Source organism: Equus quagga, chromosome 13 (assembly GCF_021613505.1).
Source record: "Equus quagga isolate Etosha38 chromosome 13, UCLA_HA_Equagga_1.0, whole genome shotgun sequence".
Taxonomy (NCBI): domain Eukaryota; kingdom Metazoa; phylum Chordata; class Mammalia; order Perissodactyla; family Equidae; genus Equus; species Equus quagga.
The window spans coordinates 80278965-80303593 of NC_060279.1; the positions used below are offsets into that span (position 1 = coordinate 80278965).

Genomic DNA, 24629 nt, shown 5'->3' on the forward strand with positions numbered 1-24629 from the left:
AGAAATCCGCGGTTCTGGGGAGCTCCTCGGTTTGGATGCGCTCACTTCTAATAAGGAAGGACCCGTCCTGCCTGCAGCCGCTGGGGCAGGCTGAAAGCAGTCCAGGGTCCCTTGAGGCCCCCCCAGGTCTCAGTTGTCACCTGCGCGCTGCCACCCGGGACGCCTCGCAGCAGCGCACCCACCTGCGCGCACCCCTCCTCACGCGGCCCCACCTGCGTGTCCCTCCCGCCCCACGGCGCGCACTCGGAGAACAAGGTCTGAGCCCGCTGTGGGTGGCTCGGAGCCTGCGCAGGCCGCGCCGCGTCCCAGCTCATCCTCAGTCGCCAGCACGCCTCCAGAAGACCGGGAGACACCCTCCGCGAGGAGGCGCCCAACTCGCGCGAGAACTCGCCCCGACGAGCCCTCACCTTCTCTGACGCGACTGGTGACAGGAAGTTCCGGAAAGCCACAGCGCGCAGACGCGACACGCCAGACTCGCGCCAGCGCGCCGTAAGTGCGCAGGCGCGCCGGCCGTCTCTTTGCTGCTCTTCCTTCTCCTGTCTCCAGACGTCAGTGGCCGTTGGGCCCTATGTCGCGCCGGGCCCTCCGGAGGCTGCGGGGGGAACAGCGCGGCCAGGAGCCCCTCGGGCCGGGCGCCCTGCAGTTTGCCCTCCGTGATGACGATGATGTGGAAGAAGAAGGCCCAAAGCGGGAGCCCGGTGGCCAGCGCCCCCGGGGCGCAGGGAAGGAGGGCGTCCGAGTTAACAACCGGTTCGAGCTGGTGAGGAGCAGGGCTGCTGGGGTAGGGGCGGCGGGGGGTCGGTGTGCGGGGCGGGGCTTCGCGGGGCGGGACCGTGACGTCACGAGGCGGGGCGAGCGCAGTGGGCGGTGGCATGAGGCGGGGGCGGGGTCAGGTTGGGTTGGGGCCCGCGGTGAGGAGGGCGGGGCCATACGTCCAGGGGCGGGGCGGGGCGGGGCGGGGAGGGGGTACAGGCTGCAACAGAGTGGGCGTGGTCGTGCCGTTGAGGGGCGGGCCCGCAGCGCGGTGGGCGGGGCTTCACTCCCAGGGTCTGGGGGGACCCTTCTCTTGGTTTCAGGGTTGAGCATTCAGGGCCTTGGCAAACATTCCCGTTTACTCCTCACAGCCCAGGAGTTAGTGTCCCCCCATGCAGGTATCTGGCGCAGAGAAATAACAGTAGATGCAAATTGAAGGAATAAATGCCCACTGGGCCTCAGTCTGCAATTTTGCATGCGCGTGCCTTATCTTATGCTCCCTTCTATGACCTCCCTGTGCAGGCAGGTAACGTGTCTGTTTTGCTCATCTTGTGTCCCCAGCACCGTATACCCGACGCATAGTAGGGACTCAGTGGCTGTGTGCCAAATGGTTGAAAGAATAGTAGTAGGACTGAAGATCAGGGAGAAACCAGCCACGCTTTGTAAGCCTTCTCTTGATCCCGCAGTTGCTCCCAACTTTATATGAAGTTGGCAAGTGAAGGAGCCTATTATAGGACGGTGGGGAGTGTGGGCCGCCAGCCTGGGAGTTTGTTTAGAGACTGTTGACCTTCCCTGGTGAGGTAAGAGACAGCCAGCATCACTGTGGTCTCTGGTGGGGATGGGACCCACGTTCATTCTTGGAATTCTCCATACTCTCCGCCGCCTCCTCTGATCCTCAGACAGAAAGTAACCCCCTTTCCTCTACTCCGTTTATTATCATTTATTTCTTTTTAACCTTTTTTATTAAGGAAAATGTCAAACATATACAAAAATAGAGAGAGTAGTGTGGGGGATGTGCCTGTCACCCAATTCCCACAATTACCCACATGCAGCCAGTGGTGTCTCCCCAATTCTTCGGCCACGTCTTTCTTTCTTTCTTTCTTTCTTTTTGAGGAAGATTAGCCCTGAGCTAACTACTGCCAATCCTCCTCTTTTTTGCTGAGGAAGACTAGCCCTGAGCTAATATCCATGCCCATCTCCCTCTACTTTATATGTGGGACGCCTACCACGGCATGGCTTGCCAAGCGGTGCCGTGTCCACACCCAGGATCTGAACCTGCGAACCCTGGGCCGCTGAGAAGCAGAACATGCGAACTTAACCACTGCGCCACCAGACCAGCCCCCTGCCACATCTTTTATCCTTAGATTTGCCAGTCGTTTTTCTCACTTCTCTCAAAACACCCAAGTCTTCTTTCCAATCCTCCTTGTTAACAGTCTGAAATCAGTTTGTGCTGAAATGGGCCATTTTCCTGGACTTTTTATCAGGTAGTGCTTTCTCCACCTTCCCACATCTCCCAGGTTTAGTCTTGAACGACAGGAACTGTTATTTGGAGGACATGTACACATTCTGGATACTGCTGCCATGTCAGGTGATTCTCACAGTCTGGGAAGGAGGTCCTATTGTGCCCTTTGTACAAATGAGCTAGTACATGACACCTACACTGTGAGTCGTGGCTTTCTGACTTAAAACATGTACTCTTAACCCTGCCATGATACTTGTCTCTGAGGCGAACTTGATGTTTCTGCTGAGGAAGATGGGAGGATAGTGGACAGGGGCAGGGTGTTTGGGAGGGATGGAAAAATGGCAGGTGCTTGTGTGTGTGGATGGAGAACAAGGGTGCTGCTGTGAGCCTCTCCGTGACGTCAGTCAGGTCAGAGGGCCCCGAGGGCTGCAGGGCCCAGAGCGTTGCTGTCGGTGTATTCCTTCTGCTTTCTGACAGGATGTTGATATCGCCAGCTCAGACCTCCTTCCTGCTCTCTGGTTCATACCGCCAGCTCAGCGTCTGTCTCCCCTTAGATGTCTCACAGACATCTCGAACTCAGTGTGTCCAAACATTAACTGCCCTTCCGCTCCTTCAGCCTTCCTTGTCTCTGCTGAGGGCTCTCCATCCTTCCCGCAGCCTGGAAGGCGTCTCCGATTTTCTCTCACACACCACGTGCAAACCATTGGGAAGGCCGGTGGTGGCTCCAGGTGCAGCCCCTTGAGCGTGACCGTTGCCTTTGGTCTGGATAGTCACCGTCCTCCTACCCAGTCCCACTTTTGCCCCAGTTGCTCTGCAGTCTGTCTGAGCTCAGGGGCTGCAGTGGTCCTGTTAGGCACACGTCTGATCTCAGCCCTGCTTGCCTCACCACCCCCAGTCAGCCCTGTCAGCTCCCCCACCTCATCTCTTTCTCGTCTTGCTCTCTCTGCTTCAGCCACACTGATCTCCCTGTGCCATCCCCTCTGCCTGGAACACCTTGTATTCAGATGTCACGTGGTTCCCTCTCCTCCCTCAGGCTTTGCTCGTGTGTCACCTTCTCAGTCTTGCCTACACTTCTCACTTGATTTAAAATTACAGTCACTCTTGTATTCCCATCCCCTTTCTTCTGCTCTTTCTCCTTTTCCCTAGTAATTATCACAAAAGATACCGTACACATTACCTGTGTGTTCCTTTTGTTTTGTGTTGCTTGTCTCCTACTGTTGGAGTGTAAGTTTTGTGAGGACAGAGACTTTGCTGTTCCCTGACGTGTGCTCATCACCCAGAGCAAGTCTGGCATGCAGTAGGTATGCAGAACAGTGACTGCAGGAGTCAGCATTTCCTCTAAGACCGGCAGTTACTGTCTCCAGCCAGAGTGTGTGTCCACAGGCTTTGGAGTCAGAATGACCTGGGTTTGAATCCTGGCTCCACTTCTTTGTAGCTGTGAGAACCTGGACAAGATACCTAACATAAACTTCAGTTTCCCTGTTTCTTGGGGATGATCCTATTTACCTCATGGAGTTGTCATGAGGAGTAAATGAACTAACTTGTGCAACCTTTAGTCCATGCTGAGCACATGATCCGCACCCAGTAAACGTCGATGTTAACAATGTTGAAAACCAAGGGAAGGGTGCAGTGGCACTTACGTGGAGACACGTCACCCTAAGCGGTTTAGTTAGAAAGGTTGCTGGGGCCAGCGATGCTCTCCTGGGAAGGGGGAAGCCGAGCAAGAAGACACCCTCCTCTGTCACTCTGTGGCTTTGGCTGTCCTTGTTGCTGGCTCTTGGGTGAGTTTCTTTGGCCTTAGATTAGAAAACATCATTCCTCTTTCATTCAGAGTGGATTTAAAAATCAACTTTATGGAAGTATAATTTGCGTATAAATGCACCTGTTATAAGTATATAGTCTGAGTTTTGCAGCATAACATACTGCGCAGCCATTAAAGATGATGTTGTAGAGTAGAACTTCTTAGTATTTCTTGGGCCAAAGACCACTTTGACAATCTGATAAAAATCACATAAACACACTTTTAAAAGCTATCAGGATTTATTCTATAGCATTAAAAAGTTTTGCCTCTGAGTAAGGAAGATCAGTCTTTTACAGAGAATTATGTGTGTATGTCTCTCTGCTTTTATGTACAGTATAGTGGCCATTCCCTGAAAGTAACTGAAATAAATCTAAATTGTGCAATCAAATAAAAAACAAACTTCTTCCAAAATAAGTTTCAGTGATGAGGCTGCTGTTGTTTGACTGAAATAAGGACTTGAAATTGTTCAGTGATCTTTGACTTGCCAACACATGTGTCATCATTATCTTTGATATCCCGTTGATTTTGATCCTTAGTTTTAATGACAGCAAGAGCAAAACCCCAGATTCACATTCACAAACACGTTTAATAACAGATGGTATTAGAACTATGTATTTTGTTTACTGGTCAAGGATTACCATAATTTTCTAAAATTCTTCAGGTCAAAAATCAAATTACAGGGGCCTGGCCCAGTGGCACAGCGGTTAAGTTCACACGTCTGCTTCTCGGTGGCCCGGAGTTCACTGGTTCAGATCCTGGGTGCAGACATTGCACCGCTTGGCAACAGGCATGCTATGTAGGTGTCCCATGTATAAAGTAGAGGAAGATGGGCATGGATGTTAGCTCAGGGCCAGTCTTCCTCAACAAAAAGAGGAGGATTGGCAGTAGTTAGCTCAGGGCTAATTTTCCTCAAAAAAAAAAAAAAATTCACATTGCTTCATTTCTTTTGTCCTCAAGTCTGTGAGATTATCTTCAGCAAAGTTGCCATCATTAATGCTTCTTTGATCAAGGAAAGAATTATAAATCCATATTCTAATTGTGATGTTAAATGAACAGTGAAAAAAAAAAGTCTGCTGTGTTTCCAGACATCTGCCGGTTTCTGCTTACAAATAGGTGAAGTTTTGTCATTCTTGACTGCAGACTGGAGAAGCACTTCCTTCAGTGATGTGAAGTTTTAATGGCTTCCCTCTTTCAATGGGAAAAATAACTCCTTTTTTCTCCTTTTTTCAGCAGCACTTTTAGTGGTGCCCATGGGGCCCTAAACTGAAAAGCTTATTTTTGGAGAGCTAAAAACAATCTCTAAATAAACCAAGCAGTGGATGAATAAAAGCAAAAGTAAGATTTCTACTTCTAGCCATGGTAGAATAATTGGTACTAGAATAGCCTTCTGGCCATGAACAATATAAAACTGAGCTAGAGATATAAAGTAACAGTTTTCAGATATTAGGCAAGAGGTGCTGAGGTCTGTGACCCTGAGGGAAGAGGAACATGGTGAGCCCGCTGACCTGGCCTTCTCCCTGGAGGCACTTTTCAGAGAGCAGCACAGGGAGGACAGCACAAGAGAACATGGTGGTGGCACTGAACTGAGGAGGCAGATTCGACTTTGGGTCCACTGAGGAGCTGGAGTTCCCGGGCTGGGGTGCTGCGGAGAACGAGTTCCAGAAATCTGCTTCCAGTCTTCAGCTCAGTACTCAGCTGTGTTGGGCAAAAAACAACCAGAGGGGAAAGGACAGCTCCCAAGACCATGAGATTAACTGGGACGGGAGCTCACAGGGTCTGGGAGACTCCTGACCAGCCAGAATGAAAGGGCCTCACTGGGAAGCCTGGGGTCCAGTAGAGGCTCCAGAAAGGCCGCTCCTTAGGAGAGGACGAAAGTCACTCTGCAATAAAGAATGCTCTAGACCTGTATTAAGAAAGCTTAGAAATAAAGTTTGAAGGGATGGTGCTAATATGTAAATAAATTGACTGCCTGCCTGAATGAATTTTAGCATTCTATTAAGGAAAGGGACACAGTCCAGTCACTCAGCAGTGTAGCACACGGTGAGAAATCACCAGGCACTCGAAGGACCAGGAAAATGTGACTCATAACCACCTGGAAATGACAGATGGTAAATTAGATGCAAACCTAAGATAGCATATAGATATATTCAAGGACTTAAAGAAAATTGTGAACGTAATGAGGGAAAACAAGGAATTCCAATAGAGAAATGGAAGCTATAAAAAGAGCAAATTCTGGAACTAAAAAATACAATATCTGAAATGAATAATTGACTTGATTGTCTTAATAGCAGATTAGACACTAGAGAAGAAAAGATCAGTGGTCTTGAAGTTAGGGCAAAGAAACGATCACAACTAACCAGAAACGGGAAAAGATTGTCTCAGTACCTGTAGGACAGTATCAAACAGTCTAATGCGTCTGTAATTGGAGTAGCAGAACAAGAGAAGAGAGACAGGGGCTGGCCCCGTGGCCGAGTGGTTAAGTTCACATGCTCCACTGCAGGCGGCCCAGTGTTTCGTTGCTTCAAATCCTGGGCGCGGACATGGCACTGCTCATCAAACCACGCTGAGGCAGCATCCCACATGCCACAACTAGAAGGACCCACAACGAAGAATATATAACTGTGTACCAGGGGGCTTTGGGGAGAAAAAAGGAAAAAATAAAATCTTTAAAAAAAAAAAGAGAGAAGAGAGACAAGTGAAGAAGAAATAATTGATGAAATGGTAGAAAAATTCCCAAACATCATATAAAATAAAACCCCAAGGATTCAAGAAGTTTAATAAACCCCAAGCAGGATAAACATAAAGGAAACCATGACAAAGTAAATCATAAATTGCTGAAAACCAGTGGTGAAGAAAAATTATAAAAGTAGCTGGAGAAAAGAGGCACATTATCTACAGGAAAACAGTAAGAATAGTTGCTGACTTCTCATCAGATACAGGGCAAGGCAGAAGACAGAGCAGCATCTTTAAAGTGCTAGAAGGAAAACTTAATTTGGCATTCTATATCCAGTGAAACATTTTCCAAAAACTGAATCAAGAAGAAATAGAGGGGCTGGCCCCATGGCCAAGTGGTTAAGTTCGTGCACTCCACTGTGGCGGCCCAGGGTTTCGCTAGTTTGGATCCTGGGCGCGGACATGGCATTGCTTGTCAGGCCACGTTAAGGCAGCATCACACATGCCACAACTAGAAGGACCTGTAACTAAGATATACAACTATGTACTGGGGGGATTTGGGGAAATAAAGCAGAAAAAAAAAAAAAAAAGAAGAAATAGAGAATCTGAATAGACCATTCACCAGTAAAGAGATTGAAACAGTAATCAAAAACCTCCCAAAAAACAAAATTTCAGGATCAAGTGGCTTCTCTGGAGAATTCTACCGAACATTCAAAGAAGATTTGATATGTATGCTTCCCAAACTATTCCAAAAAGCTGAAGAAGACAAAATGCTTCCAAACTCATTCTATGAGGCCAACATTATCTTGATACCAAAACCAGACGTGGACAACACAAAGAAGGAAAATTATAGGTCAATATCGCTGATGAACATAGATGCAAAAATCCTCAACAAAATATTGGCAAATCAAATACAGCAATACATTAAAAAGATCATACGCCATGATCAAGTGGGATTTATACCAGGGATGCAGGGCGTGGTTCAACATCCACAAATCAATTAATGTGATACACCACGTTAACAAAATGAGGAATAAAAATGTCATGATCATCTCAATAGATGCAGAGAAAGCATCTGACAAGAGCCAACATCCATTTTTATGATAAAAATTCTCAATTGAATGGGTATAGAAGGAAAGTACCTCAACATAAAAAGGCCATATATGACACACCCACAGCCAGCATCATACTTAAGGGTGAAAAACTGAAAGCCATCCCTCTGAGAGGAGGAAGAAGACAAGGGTGCCCACTCTTGCCACTCTTATTCAAAATAGTACTGGTATTTTTTTATTTCTCCTTTGATATCTTCATTGATCCAATGGTTGTCCAGTAGCATGTTGTTTGGTCTCCACATATATGTGACTTTCCCAGCCTTTTTCTTGTAGTTGATTTCTAGTTTCATAGCATTGTGATCTGAAAAGATCCTTGATATGATTTCAGTCATCATAAATTTATTGAGGCTTACCTTGTTTCTCAGCATATGATCTATCTTTGCAAATGTTCCATGTGCACTTGAGAAGAATGTGTATTCTGCTGTTTTTGGATGGAATGTTCTATATGTTAAGTCCATCTGGTCTAGTATGTCACTTAAGGCCACTGTTTCCTTGTACTTTGTGTCTGGATGATCTATCCATTGATGTGAGTCGGGTGTTAAGGTCCCCTACTATTCTTGTGTTGCTGTCACTTTCTTCCTTTAGGTATGTTAATAGTTGCTTTATATCCTCTGGTGCTCCTGTGTTAGGTGCATATATACTCATAAGTGTTATGTCCTCTTGGTGGAATGTCCCTTTTATCATTATATACTGCTCCTCTTTGTCTCTGATTGTCTTTTTTCTCTTGAAGTCTGCTTTGTCTGATGTAAGTATGACAACACCTGCTTTTGTTTGTTTGCCTTTTGCTTGGAGTATCATCTTCCATCTCTTCCCTCTGATCTTCTGTTTGTCTTTAGAACTGAGATGTGTTTCCTGGAGGCAGCATATTGTTTAGTCTTGTTTTTTAATCTATCCAGCCACTATTTGTCTTTTGATTGGAGAATTCCGTCTGTTTACATTTAGAGTGATTATTGACAGATGGGAGCTTAATGTTTCCATTTTATATTTTGTTTTCCAGTTGTTCTGTGTTTCCATTGTTTCTTCTCCTTTGTATTTTTTTTTTTTTTTTTGGAAGATTAGCCTGAGCTAACATCTGCCACCAATGCTCATCTTTGGGCTGAGGAAGACTGGCCCTGAGCTAACATCCGTGCCCATCTTCCTCCACTTTATATGTGGGACGCCTGCTACAGCATGGCTTGCCAAGCAGTGCCATGTCTGCACCCAGGATCTGAACTGGCAAACCCCGGGCTGCCGAAGCGGAATGTGCGCACTTAACCACTGCGCCACTGGGCCGGCCCCCTCCCTTGTATTTCTGACTGCCATTTCAGTTTGCTGGTTTTCTGTCAGGGTTTTCTCAGTTTTCTCTTTATTTAGGATTTGTGACTCTGCTCTGATTTTTTTTTTTTAAGATTGGCACCTGAGCTAACAAGGGTTGTCATTTTTTTTTTCCTGCTTTTTCCTCTCCAAATGCCCCCAGTACGTAGTCGTATATTTCAGTTGTGGGTCCTTCTCGTTGTAGCATGTGGGATGCCACCTCAGTGTGGCCTGATGAGCAGGGCCATGTCTGCACCCAGGATCCGAACCAGCGAAACCCCGCACTGCTGAAATGGAGCGTGTGAACTTAACCACTTGGCCACCGGGCCAGCTCCCTCTGACTTTTTGTTTAGTGGTTAACATGAAGTATGTATAAAAGATCTCATGGGGTTGGTCTGGTGGTGTAGTGGTCAAGTTCACTTGATCAGCTGCAGTGGTCCAGGGTTTGCAGGTTCAGATCCCAGCCACTGACCTATACACCACTCATCAGGCCATGCTGTGGCCGTGTTCCACATATAAAATGGAGGAAGATTGGCATGGATGTTAGCTCAGGGCCAATATTCTTCAGCAAAAAGAGGAAGATTGGCAACAGATGTTAGCTCAAGGCCAGTCTTCCTCATACACACACAAAAAACTCTCAAAGATGAGATAGTTCATTTTCTGATAGCCTCTTATCTCTCTTAGCCTAAGCAGGTTCCATCCCATTCCTCTTCCCTTTCTGAGTTATCATTGTTACAGATTGTTCTTTTCTGTGTTGTGAGTTTGTGACTAAATTAACGTGTTTATAGTTATTTTTGATGCTTTCCCTCCCTTTGTCTTTTATGTTATAAATAAGTGTTTACTAACCTATTCTGATATAAAGCTGCAATTTTCTGATTCTACTTATTTCATTGCTAAAGGTTTTTTAAACCTTTGCTTTTTAGATTCAGATGGGAGGGCTCCTTTCAATGTTTCTTGTAAGGCAGACCTAGTGGTGATGAAGTCCCTCAGCTTTTGTTTATCTGAGAAAGCTTTTACTTCCCCGTCATATCTGAAGTATAGTTCCCCTTGATAGAGTATTCTTGGCTGAAAGTTTCGGTCTTTCAGTATTTTGAATATATCATTCTGCTCTCTTCTAGCCTGCAAGGTTTCTGCTGAGAAATCTGCTGCAAGCCTGATGGGGGTTCCCCTGTAGGTTATTATCTTCTGCCTTGCTGCCTTTAATATCTGTCATTGACTTTTGGCAGTTTTAATGGTATACGCCTTGGAGAAGGTCTTTTTGCATTGATGTAATTAGGGGTTCTACTGGCCCCTGTACTTGTAAGTCCAGTTCCTTCCCCAGTTTGGGAAGTTCTCAGCTATTATTTGTTTGAACAAGCTCTCTGCTCCTTTCTCCCTTTCTTCTCCCTCTGGAAAACTTATAATCCTTATGTTGCTTTTCCTAAGTAAGTCGAATATTTCTGGAAGAATTTCTTCATTTTTTAAAAATCTTAGTTCTCCTTCATTCTCCACCTGAAGCATTTCTATATTTCTTTCCTCTAAATCACTAATTCTATCCTGCATAACATCAGGTCTATATTTCATGGATTCTAGATTGCTTTTTATCTCATTAATTGTGTTCTTCATCTCCACCATTTGTTTTTTTTTAGAGTTTCAATCTCTTTGGTGAAGAATTCCTTCTGCTAATTAATTTTACTCCTGAGCTCATTGAACTGTCTTTCTGAGTCTTCTTGTAACTCGCTGAGTTTCTTTATGGCAAGTACTTTGAATTCTCTGTCATTTACACTGTGAATTTCTGTGATGTCAGGATTGGTTTCTGGAGACTTGTCATTTTCCTTCTGCTCTGAAGTGTTAATACAGTTCTTCATGGTGTTTGGTTAAAGTGATCCTTTGCTGGGGCATTTCTGGTAGTGTTAGGTCACATATTCCACCTGCCACTGCTCGGGGGGCAGGAGCTGTTTTCTGATCCTGTCCCGTCTGCTGGAAGTTGTGCTGGTAGGCATTCTCTGTGTTTGTGCACTGGCCACAGCTGCTTAGCAGGTCATGCACACACATGCAGGTGGGGCCTCTGTGCTCTGCCACTGGGTCACTCTGGTGCGGGACCAGTGCACTCAGCAGGAGACCAGCTGAGCTAGTGCACTAGGTGGGCGGGTGGGGGGGGTGCTTTCTGTCATGCATGGGCCAGCTCTGTGCTTGAGGGAGGCTCAGCAGAGCTGCTGTGCTTGGTGGGGGCAGCTTCATGGGGCTGAGCCGCACCACTCGGTGGGGAGCGTTCCCATGGCCAGGGCTGCTGCAACACTGAGTGCTCTTGCAGGCTGGGCTACAACTCCAAAAGTGTTCAAGTGGGCCGGGCTGCCCCCACCTCCTCTTATAGTCCCACTGGCCGCTGTTTGAGGACTCAGGACCTAGATCATTATCACTGGGGAAGGGGAGGGGTGCACTCACCTAGTTTCACTGAGTCTTGGGGATCCAGCCCACCTATCTTCAGATGCACGGCTGCAAGGATCTCTTGGACGTCCTGTTGTGCTGTGCATCGAATCCTCTGCTGGTTAATGAATGGTCCATGCAGTTGTAACTTAGAGGGGAGAGACAAGGGAACAATTTACTCTGCCAAGATGCCTATGTCTGACCATGTAGCTTTGTTTATTTATTTTTGGAAGTCTATTTGTTTACTTATTTTGGATCTTTATTTATTTTTGTACCATGTTGGGTCCATCAAGTCTGGTTTATGAAGCATGGTTGTTATTGTTCCATGTTGGTCTCTTTTATTTGTTTATGCACTTATGAGCTGAAGGGCCAGCTGGTACCCACCTCTGCTCCTCCCTACCCCCCTGCCCCCATGTCTCCTCCAGGTGTGAGCATGTGCAAGTCTGTGTTTAGTGTGTATGAGCATCTTTAGTGTGTGAATGAGCATGTACAAGTCTGTGAGTGTTTAGTGTGAGTTTAGTGTGTGAGTCTTCTGGGACTCTCCCTTCAGCACTGTGTTCCTAAGATTCATCTGTGTTGTGTGTATGAATGTGGTTCATTCCTTTTCACTACTATATAAGGTTCCGTTGTGTGGGTTATTTTTATTATTACCTTTATTATGAGGAACCTGTTTGTAGATAGGTTTGTTCTCAGGTGCCTTCTTTTCCTCCAGTTTCTTCTCCTGTCTGCTACCATAGAGCTGAGCCAGAGTCCACAGTAGGGGGAAAGAACATTAATGCACTGGCTGAACATGTGTGTTTACAAATCTTTTCCCTAAGGGGGTACTCGGTAACTGGGGATAAGTTGTAGTGTTCGGAGATTCTTCATTATGTCGCTCAAAGACAGAGATGCCATATGGCCACATGGCGCCCATCACCCTCTGAAGTGCATTGACTGAAGTCGCCCTGAAGATGAGCACTGTGACACTGCTAGCACCACAGACCTTTGTGCTCCTTCCCTCTGTGACCTCGGAGTGACCTTGAGCATGCCCATCGCCTCCATTCTGCTCTCCATTCTCACACGCATTTCGGTGTTGCCACTTAATCAGTGACTAGGATGCACATGAATGACCCTGTGCTCTCCCATCTGTTTTTCCAGATCAACATCGAGGACCTCGAGGAGGGACCTGTGGTGAACGGGGAGAGGTCTGATTGTCTGCTCACAGACGCTGTGGTGTCGAGGAACAAAAGGAGGTCCCCGAGTGGAAGCACAGAAACCAAGAGAGATGGAGAAGCAGCTGACAGAGCAGCGCTCCCCGAGCAGGTGTGGGGCTGTGTGGTGACAAGGAGGGGCCAAGCCACACACACTCTCTCCTGTCATTTTCTGGGTTCCATTTTGCCAGTTGCCCAGTTTCTCCCAAATTTTCTTGGAGGCCCACATCAGATTTGCATGAAATCCTCAAGACTCACGGTGGCCATGGAGGGAGCCACATTCGGGGTCCCCCAGACAAGCTTCCCTGGCTCGAGAGGTGGTTCCCAAGTCTTGAGAGAGTCTGCTCTGGCTCAGCGGGGTGTGTGTTCCCTGTGATGGTGCATCTGAGCTCGGGTGGGTGGACCGAGGCCCTGGGGGACAAGCTTCCAGGAAACATATGGGTCAGGTTGGTGTTGGGGTGTGGCCGCAGTGCACCACGGCACAGGAGAGGGCCCCTCAGGACTCACTTATTCAACAAGTCCTTATTGTGAGCCTCCTGGGCTCTGGAGACGAGTCTTCGCCCTCCAGGGATCTCTGGTCGAGGGGGTGACACAGGCGTGGAGACCTGACTGGGCTTGGGGTGGTGGGGGCTTCCCTGAGGAGCCTCCACACTGATGGAAGGAGGTGGCCTGGTAAAGGCACGAGAGGGGTGAAGGCAGAGGGCCTGCAGGGGCGGGGGACTGTGGTGCAGAGCCCTGTCTGTGGGGTGGCTGTGTGGCGGGGAGGGTGATTGCTGAGGTGGAGGATGAAAGCAGAGGGCAGACGGGCAAGTGGTCAGAACCCTGGGAGCCATGTCGTGAGGTCGGGGGAGCCCTGAGGTAGTCAGGAGGGGGTGAGAGAGGCTGCCTGGACAGCAGACCTGAGCACGACAGGGCGGAGCAGAGGGGAGGAGCCGCAGGAGGGGCATGTTGTTGGAGAGAAGTGGGTGCATTCACAGGAGGTCCAGAAAGGGAAGACGGACGCCAGGCCACGTCCTCATGCCCGTCTGCAGCTTGCTGCTCTAGTTCTCAGGGTTTCAGAGTGTATCATCTCTTTCCATTGATTAAAATGTGCTTCTTTTGTTAGTCTAATATAAGTGGCAAACTCCGAAAGAAGAAAAAGAAACAGAAAAGTAAGAAAAACGCTACGGGAGAAACTTCGGTACGTGGGTCTGGCTGATTTCCTCTCAGTTCTCTTCCGGCTGTTTTTCGAAGGCAGTTCATTTTTATTTGATATCTTGATTCCTTCCCTTAGGAGGATAACTAACTCAGGGGTCAGGGAAAACAAAAACGAAAAATTACTAAACCAAATTTTGCCCCTGTGTCTGTTCCCTTCTTCCTGGAGGGTCAGAGCCCCTCTGGGCTTGCCGTTTCCCAGCAAACTGTCGGAAATGACGCTCTTTGGACGGCGCGGTCCCTCCTCGTTCCGCTGCCCCTGTGCGCTGACCTTTTAGTGCTGACGGCCTCATTTGGGAGTGAGATGTAAAGCTCTCTCAGGTGCAGCCTGTCATCAGAAAACATACTTCCATTATTGCCCCGGTCCTCTGCAGGAGAGTCTCTTCTCCTGAAAAGAGGTTGTAACTTGGTTGCCGTTCACATTTCGCAGCTCAGTTACCTGAGGAGGCGAGCACACCTGTAAGATGAGGTGTGTGGGCTTGTGATTCAGTAGTTCAAGGGTCCCTCTGGCTCTGTGATTCTGTCTGTTGTAGCCTTCCTCTATGAAGCATCTTCCTTTTTACTAATGGTAGGTGCAGTCCACGGTGTTTGGATTATACTGTCTTTCAGGAACTAAACATAATATAATACTTGTTCATCGTAAAAATAATCCATTTGTTATTTTTATAACATTTAAAATAAAGTCAGTGTGGTGATTAATGTGTTGTTTTTGGGCTTTTAGGAGAATGGGCTGGAAGATATCGACCGGATCTTAGAGAGGATTGAGGACAGCAGTGGTTTGAACCGCCCGGGCCCGCCTCCCCTGAGCTCGAAGAAGCACGTCCTGTATGTGGAGCACAGGTACCTCTGTCCCCGCCTGCCTGTCACTGCGGAGACTCCGTGGCAAGGGAGAACGTTATTATAAAGAAGAAGAAGAAAGAAACGCACTATCTTTATTTAAAAGTGCCAGGAATTTCTTATCAAACATATAGGAAATAGAAGAGAGGAGAAAGAAAGCAGGGAAATTCCTCCCTATTTCTAGGACCTTACGCTAAGCTTTATATATCTGGGAATGCTCTTAAACTGTGTTAAAGTAAGATGCCGTCCGAGGATAAACTCCATCTCTTGTTCTTGTAGATGCTTAATGAAACCCTGTCCCTACCACAGAGATTGTTGCCAGCATTAAGAAAGAAAAGGCCCTCTTTTTCCTAAGTCAGTGAAGACGTCTTGATCTAGTCTCTGGCCTTTGGCTGCTCAGCCTCAGCCTGGAGAGCGTTGGCGCCTCAGCCCCGGGTCGGGGGGTTTGAAAGAAAGCAGGCCTGCAAGCTGTCTTTCAGGCCACCATAGCTGTTCTCCCTGCTGGGTTTTTATGTCACTTTCTAACATTTCCAGAATCTTTGGAAAAGAACTCAATTTCATTTTTCCTTGTAAAATTTTCACTTCTCTAGACACTTGAATCCAGACACAGAACTGAAAAGGTATTTTGGTGCTCGAGCTGTCCTGGGGGAACAGAGGTAAGGTCAACTCCAGCTTTTCTCAGTTGAAGGGGGCGGGGCGTTCTCCGAGTCAGCTGAGAGCCCTGGGGAGGACACAGGAGACGCTGAGGAGGCCGGTTCTGAGGGCTCCGGAAGGGGCCCCGGGGACAAGTGGCTGATTAACCTTGTCCCTGGCCATCGGGCTCCGTCCCTTACACTGCCTTCCCTAGTATGTGTGTCGTAGTTTTACTAAGATTCTGAAAGCCCTTGAATTTTTAGTTTTTAGCCCTGAAATCTTAATTTTTGCTCCTCAGTCAGCAGCAAGACTAACATGGAGTTTAGGTTCTGAGAGAAGTTTGATCTCTGTTAATTAATAGTCCCTAGTGCTTGGCACCTGCTAGACATGATGGGAAATGCTGAGTGTGAGGGTCTGTTTCTGGGACTTTCTGTGGGAGCTTTCGCACCAGCCAAAGATTTGTCTTTTCAAGTACATGTTCGTTGTGATTACAGAACTAAATGCTTATACAATTCCGACAGTTCAGAACTGTCTCCTTTGGCCCCCAAAGAGGATGTTACAGGCAGTTTGCTGTGTCTGCCCAGGGCCTCTGCGCACACGTCCTGTGTGCTGGTCTCACGGCCTGGTTTGCACAGCTGAGTTCTGAGCAGTGTTTTCCACAGCCTGGTGTCCCGGGGAGGGCCCTCCCTGGAGCCAGTGTAGCTTGTGTGTGGGCTGCAGTCCTCTGCCTCTGCACAGGCATTTCTAGTGAAATCTCCCAGGAATGGGTGTTCCCATGATGAGTTAGTGGTGTTCACTACCTTACACCCACCCACCGTCGCCGCCCTTCTTCCTCCTGTGAGCTACACAAGGTATGGGAGGTTTGAAAGTCGGTCATGATGTGTAGATGGGAAGTCCTGATGCTTGACCCCTGTCTGATTGTGAAGAAGGCTGGGGAAATTTCACCAGTTATTGGCTCACTTCCCTTGTATTTCTTGTTTGCTCTTATTTTGCTTTTATTTTTGTGTTTTGCCAATTCTTGATATTTTTGCCTGTTCTTATTTCTGTGCAAATTATGGTTATTAATAGTAATTAGTTAATAGTAATTACATTTATTGTTTTTATGGTGCTGCTGTACTGATGTGTTTCTTTAAAAGTTTGTCTTACCAAAGGGCCTCCTTGAGCAGCTGTGGTTCCCTCCCTCCTCATTCTGCTCCTCGGAGACTGACTCACCTGCCTCTGATTGTCATCTTCTCTGGTCTCAGAATCTCCAGATCACACGTGCACTACTCTTTCTTGGGTTCTCACATCTGGACCCTCTCTGCTAGCATCCTCCTCTGACGGGCCTGGCTTGCTCACCTCCCTCTGTCCCACTTCCACTGCTCTGCTGGTGTCTGCTCAGCCCTCGGTGCTGGCCCCCCTGGGCAGTTCAGGCACCTCAGTCCAGTCTGTTCTGTACGGACAGCACACTGCAGGGCTGGGCCAGGGGATGCCATAGACAGGGACGGTTCCAAGCATCCAATGACTTCTCCTTTTTCGCTCTACCAATTGACCAGAATCACCCCACATTTTAGTTTCCTTCAGATTTTGACTGTGCTCTCCTTATACAGTTGGTTTTTCTCCTGCAGTTTTGACTTTCTTTTTTTAAAGATTGTATTTTTCCTTTTTCTACCCAAAGCCCCCCAGTAGTTGTATATATTTGTTTTAGTTGTGGGTCCTTCTAGTTGTGGCATGTGGGATGCCACCTCAGCATGGCTTGATGAGCGGTGCCATGTCTGTGCCCAGGATCTGAACCAGTGAAACCCTGGGCCGCCAAAGCAGAGCACGTGAACGTAACCAGTCGGCCATGGGCCTGGCCCCAGTTTTGACTTTCTTTTTGGGAGAGAAACATGCTTTTTATCCTGTTATGACACAATCCAGTTTCTTGCTCTTTTTTTTTCTTAATGAAATAGTTCGGATTATGGAGAAATTATAGAGAGTAATATACACAGCTCTACATGCCCATCACTCACGTAGGAAGCAGAGTGTCACTGATAGAGCAGGACCCTCCGTATGACCACGACTTGGGGTGGGCCTGGCTCCTGCAGCAGTGACCCCCAGACAGCAGAGCCTTGGGCCCGGGGTGGGGGTGCATCCATGCCGCTGTCTGCAGGGACCCAGGCTCCCTCCCCTGCCTGCTTGTGCCCCTCTGTCCAGCTGCCCTTCTTCCAGCAGTGTGTCGACGTTGGTGCACTGAGGCCCTCCCCCAGTTCTCTCCATTGTCACCACTTTTCCCTTTTCACACCCTGTTGATGTGTTGGTGCAGCCTCAGGAGAGGGGAGGAGGTGAGAACCCACCTCAAGGCAGAGACGGCCCCTGTCCTCTGTGCTCAGCCGGTGCTGTGTGGTCCAGCCTGGGCCCCCACAGGAAGCCTGCTTGTTTGCTCTCATTCTTGTCTTTATTTTAGGTTTTCAACTTGTTTCTTTTACCTTTCCTGCCACTTTGCTGGACTGTGAGCATGCTGGCTTCCTTTTCTCTTTCTCTGGTTTTTCGGTTGTCTGGATTACAGTTTGCGGTTCTGTCTGGCAGTGCCTACGTTCCATTGTTAGCACTGCGTTCTGTCCTTGTCATGCCTGTGGACGTGCTGCTGCTCGACCCCTCTCCCTGCGCCGCGGTTTTGCTTCCACAGGCCTTGCAGAGGTCAGGCAGCGAAGGTAAAGCTGTGCCCGTGTCCTGTTCTCCCCAGGCCGCGGCAGAGACAACGTGTGTATCCCAAGTGTACGTGGCTGACGACCCCTAAGAGCACCTGGCCCCGGTACAGCAAGCCAGGTGAGGGGCTGCTGGGGCTGAAGGGGTTTGCGTGGTGGCCAAGGCCGGGCACTGTTGGGGTCCGTGTGTGTCAGGCCTGGCGCTTCTCTGTCTGTGCGAAGCGAGTGTGCAGGGCTGTGATTGAGTGCGCTGGCATGGGGCTGGCGGAGAGACCCAGGTCTGGGCACACACCGCCAACACCAGCTCATGTTTCCGACCACTGTGTTTTAATGCTGTGGGTACTGTACCATTGGAACCAATCAAGTTCGTTTTTAAAGTGTGATATTTTATACTTTGTTGCAAACTGGTAAGTACACATAATTTAAAGAAAAACATTAACATTGCAGAAAGGCCTGGGGTGTGGAGTCAATGTCCTGTTGGGGTGATTGGCAGCATGGCGTGGAGGAGCATCTGAGAGCCCTCGGATCTGGGGCCCAGGGGTCCTGGGGGGCAGAGGGTGGGGGCAGGGATACTCACTGTGAGAGGCGCCATGAGCCCTTAGCCTCTGCCCACCACTGTGCCTGTGGGTTCTGCAGGAGCCTCGTGTACTCAGTAAGGACACAGAGGGCAAGCTCTGGTTCCTGGTGGGCATCTTTTGTCCCCGTTTTCCTTTGCCCACCTTCCTAGCAGAAGGCCCTGAGCACGAGCAGAGATGGGGGCTCACTGGCCGTGTGGTCCTGCGGGGCTTGGCTCTGGCGGGCCATCCGGAGGGTGAGTCAGGGCTGCCCAGCACACATACCTGTTTCACGAAGGCACTGCAGGGAGGCGAGTTTGTGAGGTCATCAGAAGAAACTGGACTCCATACACCCAAAGTCAGGCATGAGGAGCAGAGAGACGGTGCCTAGTCATGGGTTATAAGTCACTGTCACCTCGGAGGCCTGGCTGTGGCTCCTGCGCTGTCTCCATGCCCACCTAGATAAGCTAGCAGGGGGCTGTGCCTGTCCTCGTCTCTGTTGTCCTGGGGCATCTGTGCTCCATCCACGCTCCTCGGGTGAGAAACATCTATAAAGGACAAGACTAGACAGGATGCAGTGCCGGTGCAGACTGAGCCATGGGCAGTCAGCCCGGGGTGTCCTGGGACCACTCTCCAAGGGCTGGAGCAAAGGCTCTGACGTGGTGACTCGAGTTACGTGTGCACAGAGGGTCCTCGCCAAGAACGCTGCGAGCTAGGGCCTGACAGGCACTCCCCCTAGGTCTGTCGATGCGGCTGCTGGAGTCCAGGAAAGGCCTCTCCTCCTTTGCATTTGAGCACAGCGAGGAGTACCAGCAGACACAGCACAAGTTCCTGGCTGCTGTGGAGTCCATGGAGCCCAACAACATCGTGGTGCGTGTGTCCCCACGGGAGGGGCTCGCCCAGCCTGCGTCCTCTTTACTAGCCGGGCTCCCCAGGCCTGGGTCCCAACCTTTGCTCACTCTGGCCAAAAGCAGCTTATCCTCTTGGCTCCTCTGACCCCCAGTGTACACTGGGTCACAAGGGTCATGGTCCAGGGCAAGGTGATTCTGAGTGCTCCCCATTGTCTTCCGTGTGGGGAACGGGGTTTGTTTCCTGGGTGAGAGTGCGAGTCAAGGTGGAGATGCCTGGGCATGCAGAGTCCCGAGCTCCACTTCACATCAGGCCAGCACCCTGTGAGCTGGGGGTGTCGTGAATGTTACCTCTAGTGGTAGTTTCCCCACCCGAGGTTTGAATGCCTGAAGGGGATGCCCAGGGCCTGCCGCCTTCCCTGATGTGTCCCAGGGAGGTCCTGCCGACAGCCCTCTCGGCTCTCTTCCTCACCTGTAGGTTCTGCTCCAGACGAGCCCCTATCATGTCGATTCGCTCCTGCAGCTCAGTGACGCTTGCCGGTTTCAGGAGGACCAGGAGATGGCTCGAGACCTTGTAGGTAAGAGACTGAGAGACACCCTGCCCTGCTGTTTCCACAAGCCAGTTGTCCCTTCAGTCAAAGAGCATCTCAGAAGCTGACATCACAGGTGCTGTTTTATAAGGTAACAGGGCTGCAAATGGGTTTGCCAGGATATTTTTTCAATAACAGCTTTATTGAGATATAATTTACATACCATAAAATTCTCCTGTTTAAAGTGTACAATTCATTGAGTTTTAGTATGTGCCAGACTTCTACAGCCTCCTCACCCCTGATTCTAGATCATCACTTACGAAAGAAACCCTGACCCCATCAGCTGTCATCTCCCTACCCCAAACCCTGGCAACCGCCAGTCTGCCTCTCTCTCTGGATGCTTCTGTTCTGGACATTTCCTGTAACTGGAGTCATGTACACCTGTCTCTGGCTTCTTCCATTTACCATAATGTCTTCAAGGTCCCATGTGTGACAAGGATGTCATCACTTCATTCATTTAACAGTTGTGTGAATGGACCACGTTCTCTTCATCCACCGGCATTTGAGGGACGCTTGGGTTCTTTCCATGTTTCTGCTTTTGTGAATTAACTGCTGTTGGCGTGCGCATTTGGGTTTTGTGAGGACGTGTGTTTGCATTTCTTTGGCTCAGACCCTGGTGTTGCCAGGTTGTATCTCTGTGGTTGAAGTAAGCGCACAGTGGTGCCACTGATCCCAAGGTCACGTCCGTGCCCTGCCACTTTCCAAAAATCCTAGTTCCATGACTCCTTCCTTCCAGAGCTTCCCTTGTTGCGAGGCGCGGGGGCAGGGCTGCCGTCACTGCGCAGTGGTGACACCTGCCCTGGTGTCTGCCGCAGAGAGAGCACTGTACAGCATGGAGTGCGCATTCCACCCCTTGTTCAGCCTCACCAGTGGGACCTGCCGGCTGGACTACCGCAGACCCGAGAACAGGTGAGCCAACAGCCCCGGGGGTTCACGGACACTCATACTCACTGCTCTTTCTCTTGTAAGTCTGCCGAAGCTGTCATGAGTGACATGAGTGCTAGTGGGTGCAGTGGGGGCAAGTGGCACGGGATGTCCACAAGGGGTCCCACTGGCAGCTCGGACCATAGTGTCTTGCTTTGTTGAAAGCTTGAATGCAGGAATGCTGGGCTGAAGGACAGATGGACAGATTGGGCTGGTCTGGTGTTGGCGCGTCCACGTCAGACGTGAGCCTGATAGGCCACGTCACCATGGTGGGGTCTAACAGTGTGTTTCCTGACCCTCTTCACCTGCACTGAGCAGGTGTACATGTGACACGCTCTTCTCGCAGATCTTCTTCCACCTTGAAGCCCCTGCTCTGGCCTTGGCCCTCATCAGCTCAGGCCTGCACGGCGCAGCAGCCTCCCTGCTGACGGCACCCACTGGCCTCCTGCCCTTGATGTGGTCTTTAGGGCCCTGGTGGGGTGGCTGTGCCCTCTGTCCCAGCTACCCTGTGTCCTCCTGTGTCTCCAGCTGTCCTAGGTCTTCTCCACTGTGGGATATTTCCCCTGCCCTGGAGGCCATCCTGGGTCCCAGGGCACGCCAGCCCCCACTGCCCAGTGTCCTGGGTCTGCACAGTGTCCTGGGTCTGCACTGTGTCATGGGTCTGCACAGTGTCCTGGGTCTGCACTGTGTCATGGGTCTGAATTTTCTCTACTGGTTGTGTTTGTGTTAGTTTTGTCTCCCTAATTCTTAGTTCTTGAGACGGGTTATAAAATATTACTGTTTCCAGGCATTAATAGGGCAGTTGGCTGTTGATAAAAATAACAGTCCACCAGGACGATTTAAGTCACAAGACTTTATGCATCCAGCCACAGTGCTGCTGGCAGCTGTTGAAATTTGTGGATAAAGAGAGATCATAATTACAGCAAGTGATTTTAACTCTTTTTGCTTAAATGGTAAATAGTAAAAAACAAGAAGATAAAGGTTTCAATTAACAAATTAGGTTGGTTTTCTATACGTGGACACACATGTAACTGCAAACAACAAGCAGAGCGTCGCCTTCTCTGCAGACACAGGCACATTCACAGTGATTGGAGGGTGGACACCATGCTGGATGGGCTCCCGGGCGGCGTGGCCTTACCGCCGTGCTGTTGCTCTGACTCATGAGGAACTGTCTTGGATCTAGGAGCTTCTACCTGGCCCTCTACAAGCAGATGAGCTTCCTGGAGAAGCGCGGCTGCCCACGCACCGCGCTGGAGTACTGCAAGCTCATCCTGAGGTGAGTGTCCTGGCCACTGCACCGCTCACTCAGGGGCTGCGGCCTGCGGACATCTGCCCCGGCCCACTCTGGGTTTTTTCTCCCTCTGCCCTCCTTGGTCACCATGCTGCCTCTGGAAGCCTTGAACCCGACGAGGACCCCCTGTGCATGCTGCTGCTCATCGACCACCTGGCCCTGCGGGCACGGAACTACGAGTACCTGATCCGCCTCTTCCAGGAGTGGGAGGTAGGTCTGGGCGTGGGCTGTCCCACAGGGGCCACGTCTCTCCTGCCTGTCTTTGTCCAGAGTCCCTCCCATGCACTGCAGGGATGGCTCTGCGATACCATGGCGAGGGCCAGGGCAGACTGTAAGTGCCCTCTTTTGTCTCCCTTCCCCTCTGCGTACACATGCGTGGAAAGACTACTGTGAGGTGGGGGGGCCCTGTGGGGCTCGCACAGACTGTCCCGTTGGAAGGCCGATGATGCTAGAGAGCACGTGTTGGGTTCACGTGTAAATGTGCGCTGGAGTCCCAGAGCCACTCCCCATCAGGGCCCGACACCAGGACGCTTTGGTTCCCCTGCCACAGGTGCTCATCGGGCCTGAGACTGGGCACGAGAAGGGGCGTCGGTGGTCTCATTGGTGACTCTCAGAGTGATTATGTGTAGAAGTGGTGCCTTGTTAGGGATGCTGGGTGAAATGCAATGTATCAGCATCTGTTTCACCTGTCTGTAATGCGGCTGTCAGAGCTGTGAGCTGACAGGCGCACTCTCATCGTGTGCCTGTTGGACGGCGCCGTCTCGGAGGACACACAGACCCTGCTCGGGCCACTCTCACAGGGGGCAGGTGGCGGAAAAGCAGGTGACAACATTTTATTTTATTTTTTCCTTCTTCTTCTCCCCAAAGCCACCTAGTACGTAGTTGTGTATTCTAGCTGTCCGTCCTTCTGGTTGTGCTCTGTGGCACGTCACCTCAGTGTGGCCTGATGAACGGTGCCATGTCCATGCCCAGGATCTGAACCAGCGAAACCCTGGGCCTCTGAAGTGGAACGCATGAACTTAACCACTCGGCTGCAGGGCCAGCCCCTTTTTTCTTTATTTCTATGCTTGAATTTTTTCACAGCACATGTTTGTGAATAATTGAAAAATAACTATGTAAACCTTTGACTTCTATATCATTTGGCATGGCTGCCCAAGGAGTCCCGCCTCTGGGGTCTAGTTTACAGAAGTTCCTGGAGCTCACAAAGACGCAGCTGCAGGGAGCCCCCACAGCCCTGCAGGCTGCAGAGGAATGTTTGTGACAGTTTCTAAGCTTCCAAAACTCTATGGAGACTGTGATGGGTTGACTAGAGAAAGTGTTGTTCTTCATGTGTGTCTGTATGTACACATGTGTGTACACTTGTAGAGAAAGGCAAGAGAACGCAGGGCAGTGTGAGCAGACTTCCCTGGGCGGTGGAGTCGAGGCTACGCTCCTCGGTGTGGGTGGATTCATACCCTCTGCGCTCCGCGCACAGAGGGAGTGCTGCCTGCCTGCTTCTAAAGCTGAGCCATCAATGGGGGTCCGTCTGTCCCTCACATTTCGCATCCACTGCCTGTTTCTCCCTCCGCCACCTCCCAGGTCCCTTTGCTAGCTGCTGCAGCTTCACTCAGCCAGCTAGGCTGGTCCCCACACCTTCGAGTCCTGCTGTTTGTTTTTTCTACACAGAGAAAAGCTCCCCGGATGTAAAATTGAGTGATCTTTAAACTGTGTAAGAGATGCCTGCAAAACACTGTGCTTGTCAGGGGTTCATCGAGCGACATCAGAGCGTCTGAGCTTCACATCATTTCCTCTGCCACCTTGAAGCCCCAGCCTTTGTTTCTCACCCATTGTAGGCTCATCGGAACCTGTCCCAGCTCCCCAATTTTGCCTTCTCGGTGCCATTGGCGTATTTCCTGCTGAGTCAGCAAGCGGACCTTCCTGAGCAGGAGCTCAGCTCTGCGAGGGAAAAGGCCTCTCTCCTGATCCGACAGGCGCTCACCATGTTCCCCGGAGGTGGGTGTGTCCTGCCAGCCCCCCAGCACACGCGCACACGTGTGTGCATGCGCATGGGTCCCAGCACACGCCCTTCACTTCCAGAAAGGCGCGTCCTCCAGCAGGGCCTTCAACCAGCTGCGCTTACAGTTTGAAAGCTGAAGTGAGTCAGAACTGACTTTGGTCTCAAACTAGCTTGGGCTTTTAGGCTGTCTTTTTTTTTTTTCTTTGAGGAAGATTAGCCCTGAGCTAACATCTGCCGCCAGTCTTCCTCTTTTTGCTGAGGAAGACTGGCCCTGAGCAAACATCCATGCCCATCTTCCTCTACTTTATATGTGGGATGCCTGCCACAGCATGGTGGTAGGTCCACGCCCAGGATCTGAACTGATGAACCCCGGGCCGCTGAAGCAGAACCTGTAAATTTAACCGCT

The 24629-nt window shown here is 49.8% G+C and overlaps 1 protein-coding gene across 3 annotated transcripts in view; it reads left to right on the top strand.

Moving 5' to 3' along the window:
- Window positions 1–443: 443 nt before the first annotated feature.
- TCF25 (transcription factor 25) overlaps window positions 444–24629 on the top strand; it is a 30237-nt gene continuing 6051 nt past the window's right edge. Inside the window, exons 1-12 of one of the 3 annotated variants that reach the window (XM_046683992.1) lie at window positions 444–760; window positions 12638–12802; window positions 13796–13870; window positions 14606–14724; window positions 15312–15377; window positions 18059–18141; window positions 19314–19444; window positions 19901–20000; window positions 20828–20921; window positions 22120–22212; window positions 22332–22437; window positions 24060–24219. In XM_046683992.1, the coding sequence (XP_046539948.1) occupies window positions 569–760; window positions 12638–12802; window positions 13796–13870; window positions 14606–14724; window positions 15312–15377; window positions 18059–18141; window positions 19314–19444; window positions 19901–20000; window positions 20828–20921; window positions 22120–22212; window positions 22332–22437; window positions 24060–24219 (1384 nt within the window). In that variant the 5' untranslated portion in view covers window positions 444–568. The remainder of the gene's footprint in view (window positions 761–12637; window positions 12803–13795; window positions 13871–14605; window positions 14725–15311; window positions 15378–18058; window positions 18142–19313; window positions 19445–19900; window positions 20001–20827; window positions 20922–22119; window positions 22213–22331; window positions 22438–24059; window positions 24220–24629) is intronic. The other 2 variants (XM_046683993.1, XM_046683991.1) reach the window with 2 other exon arrangements.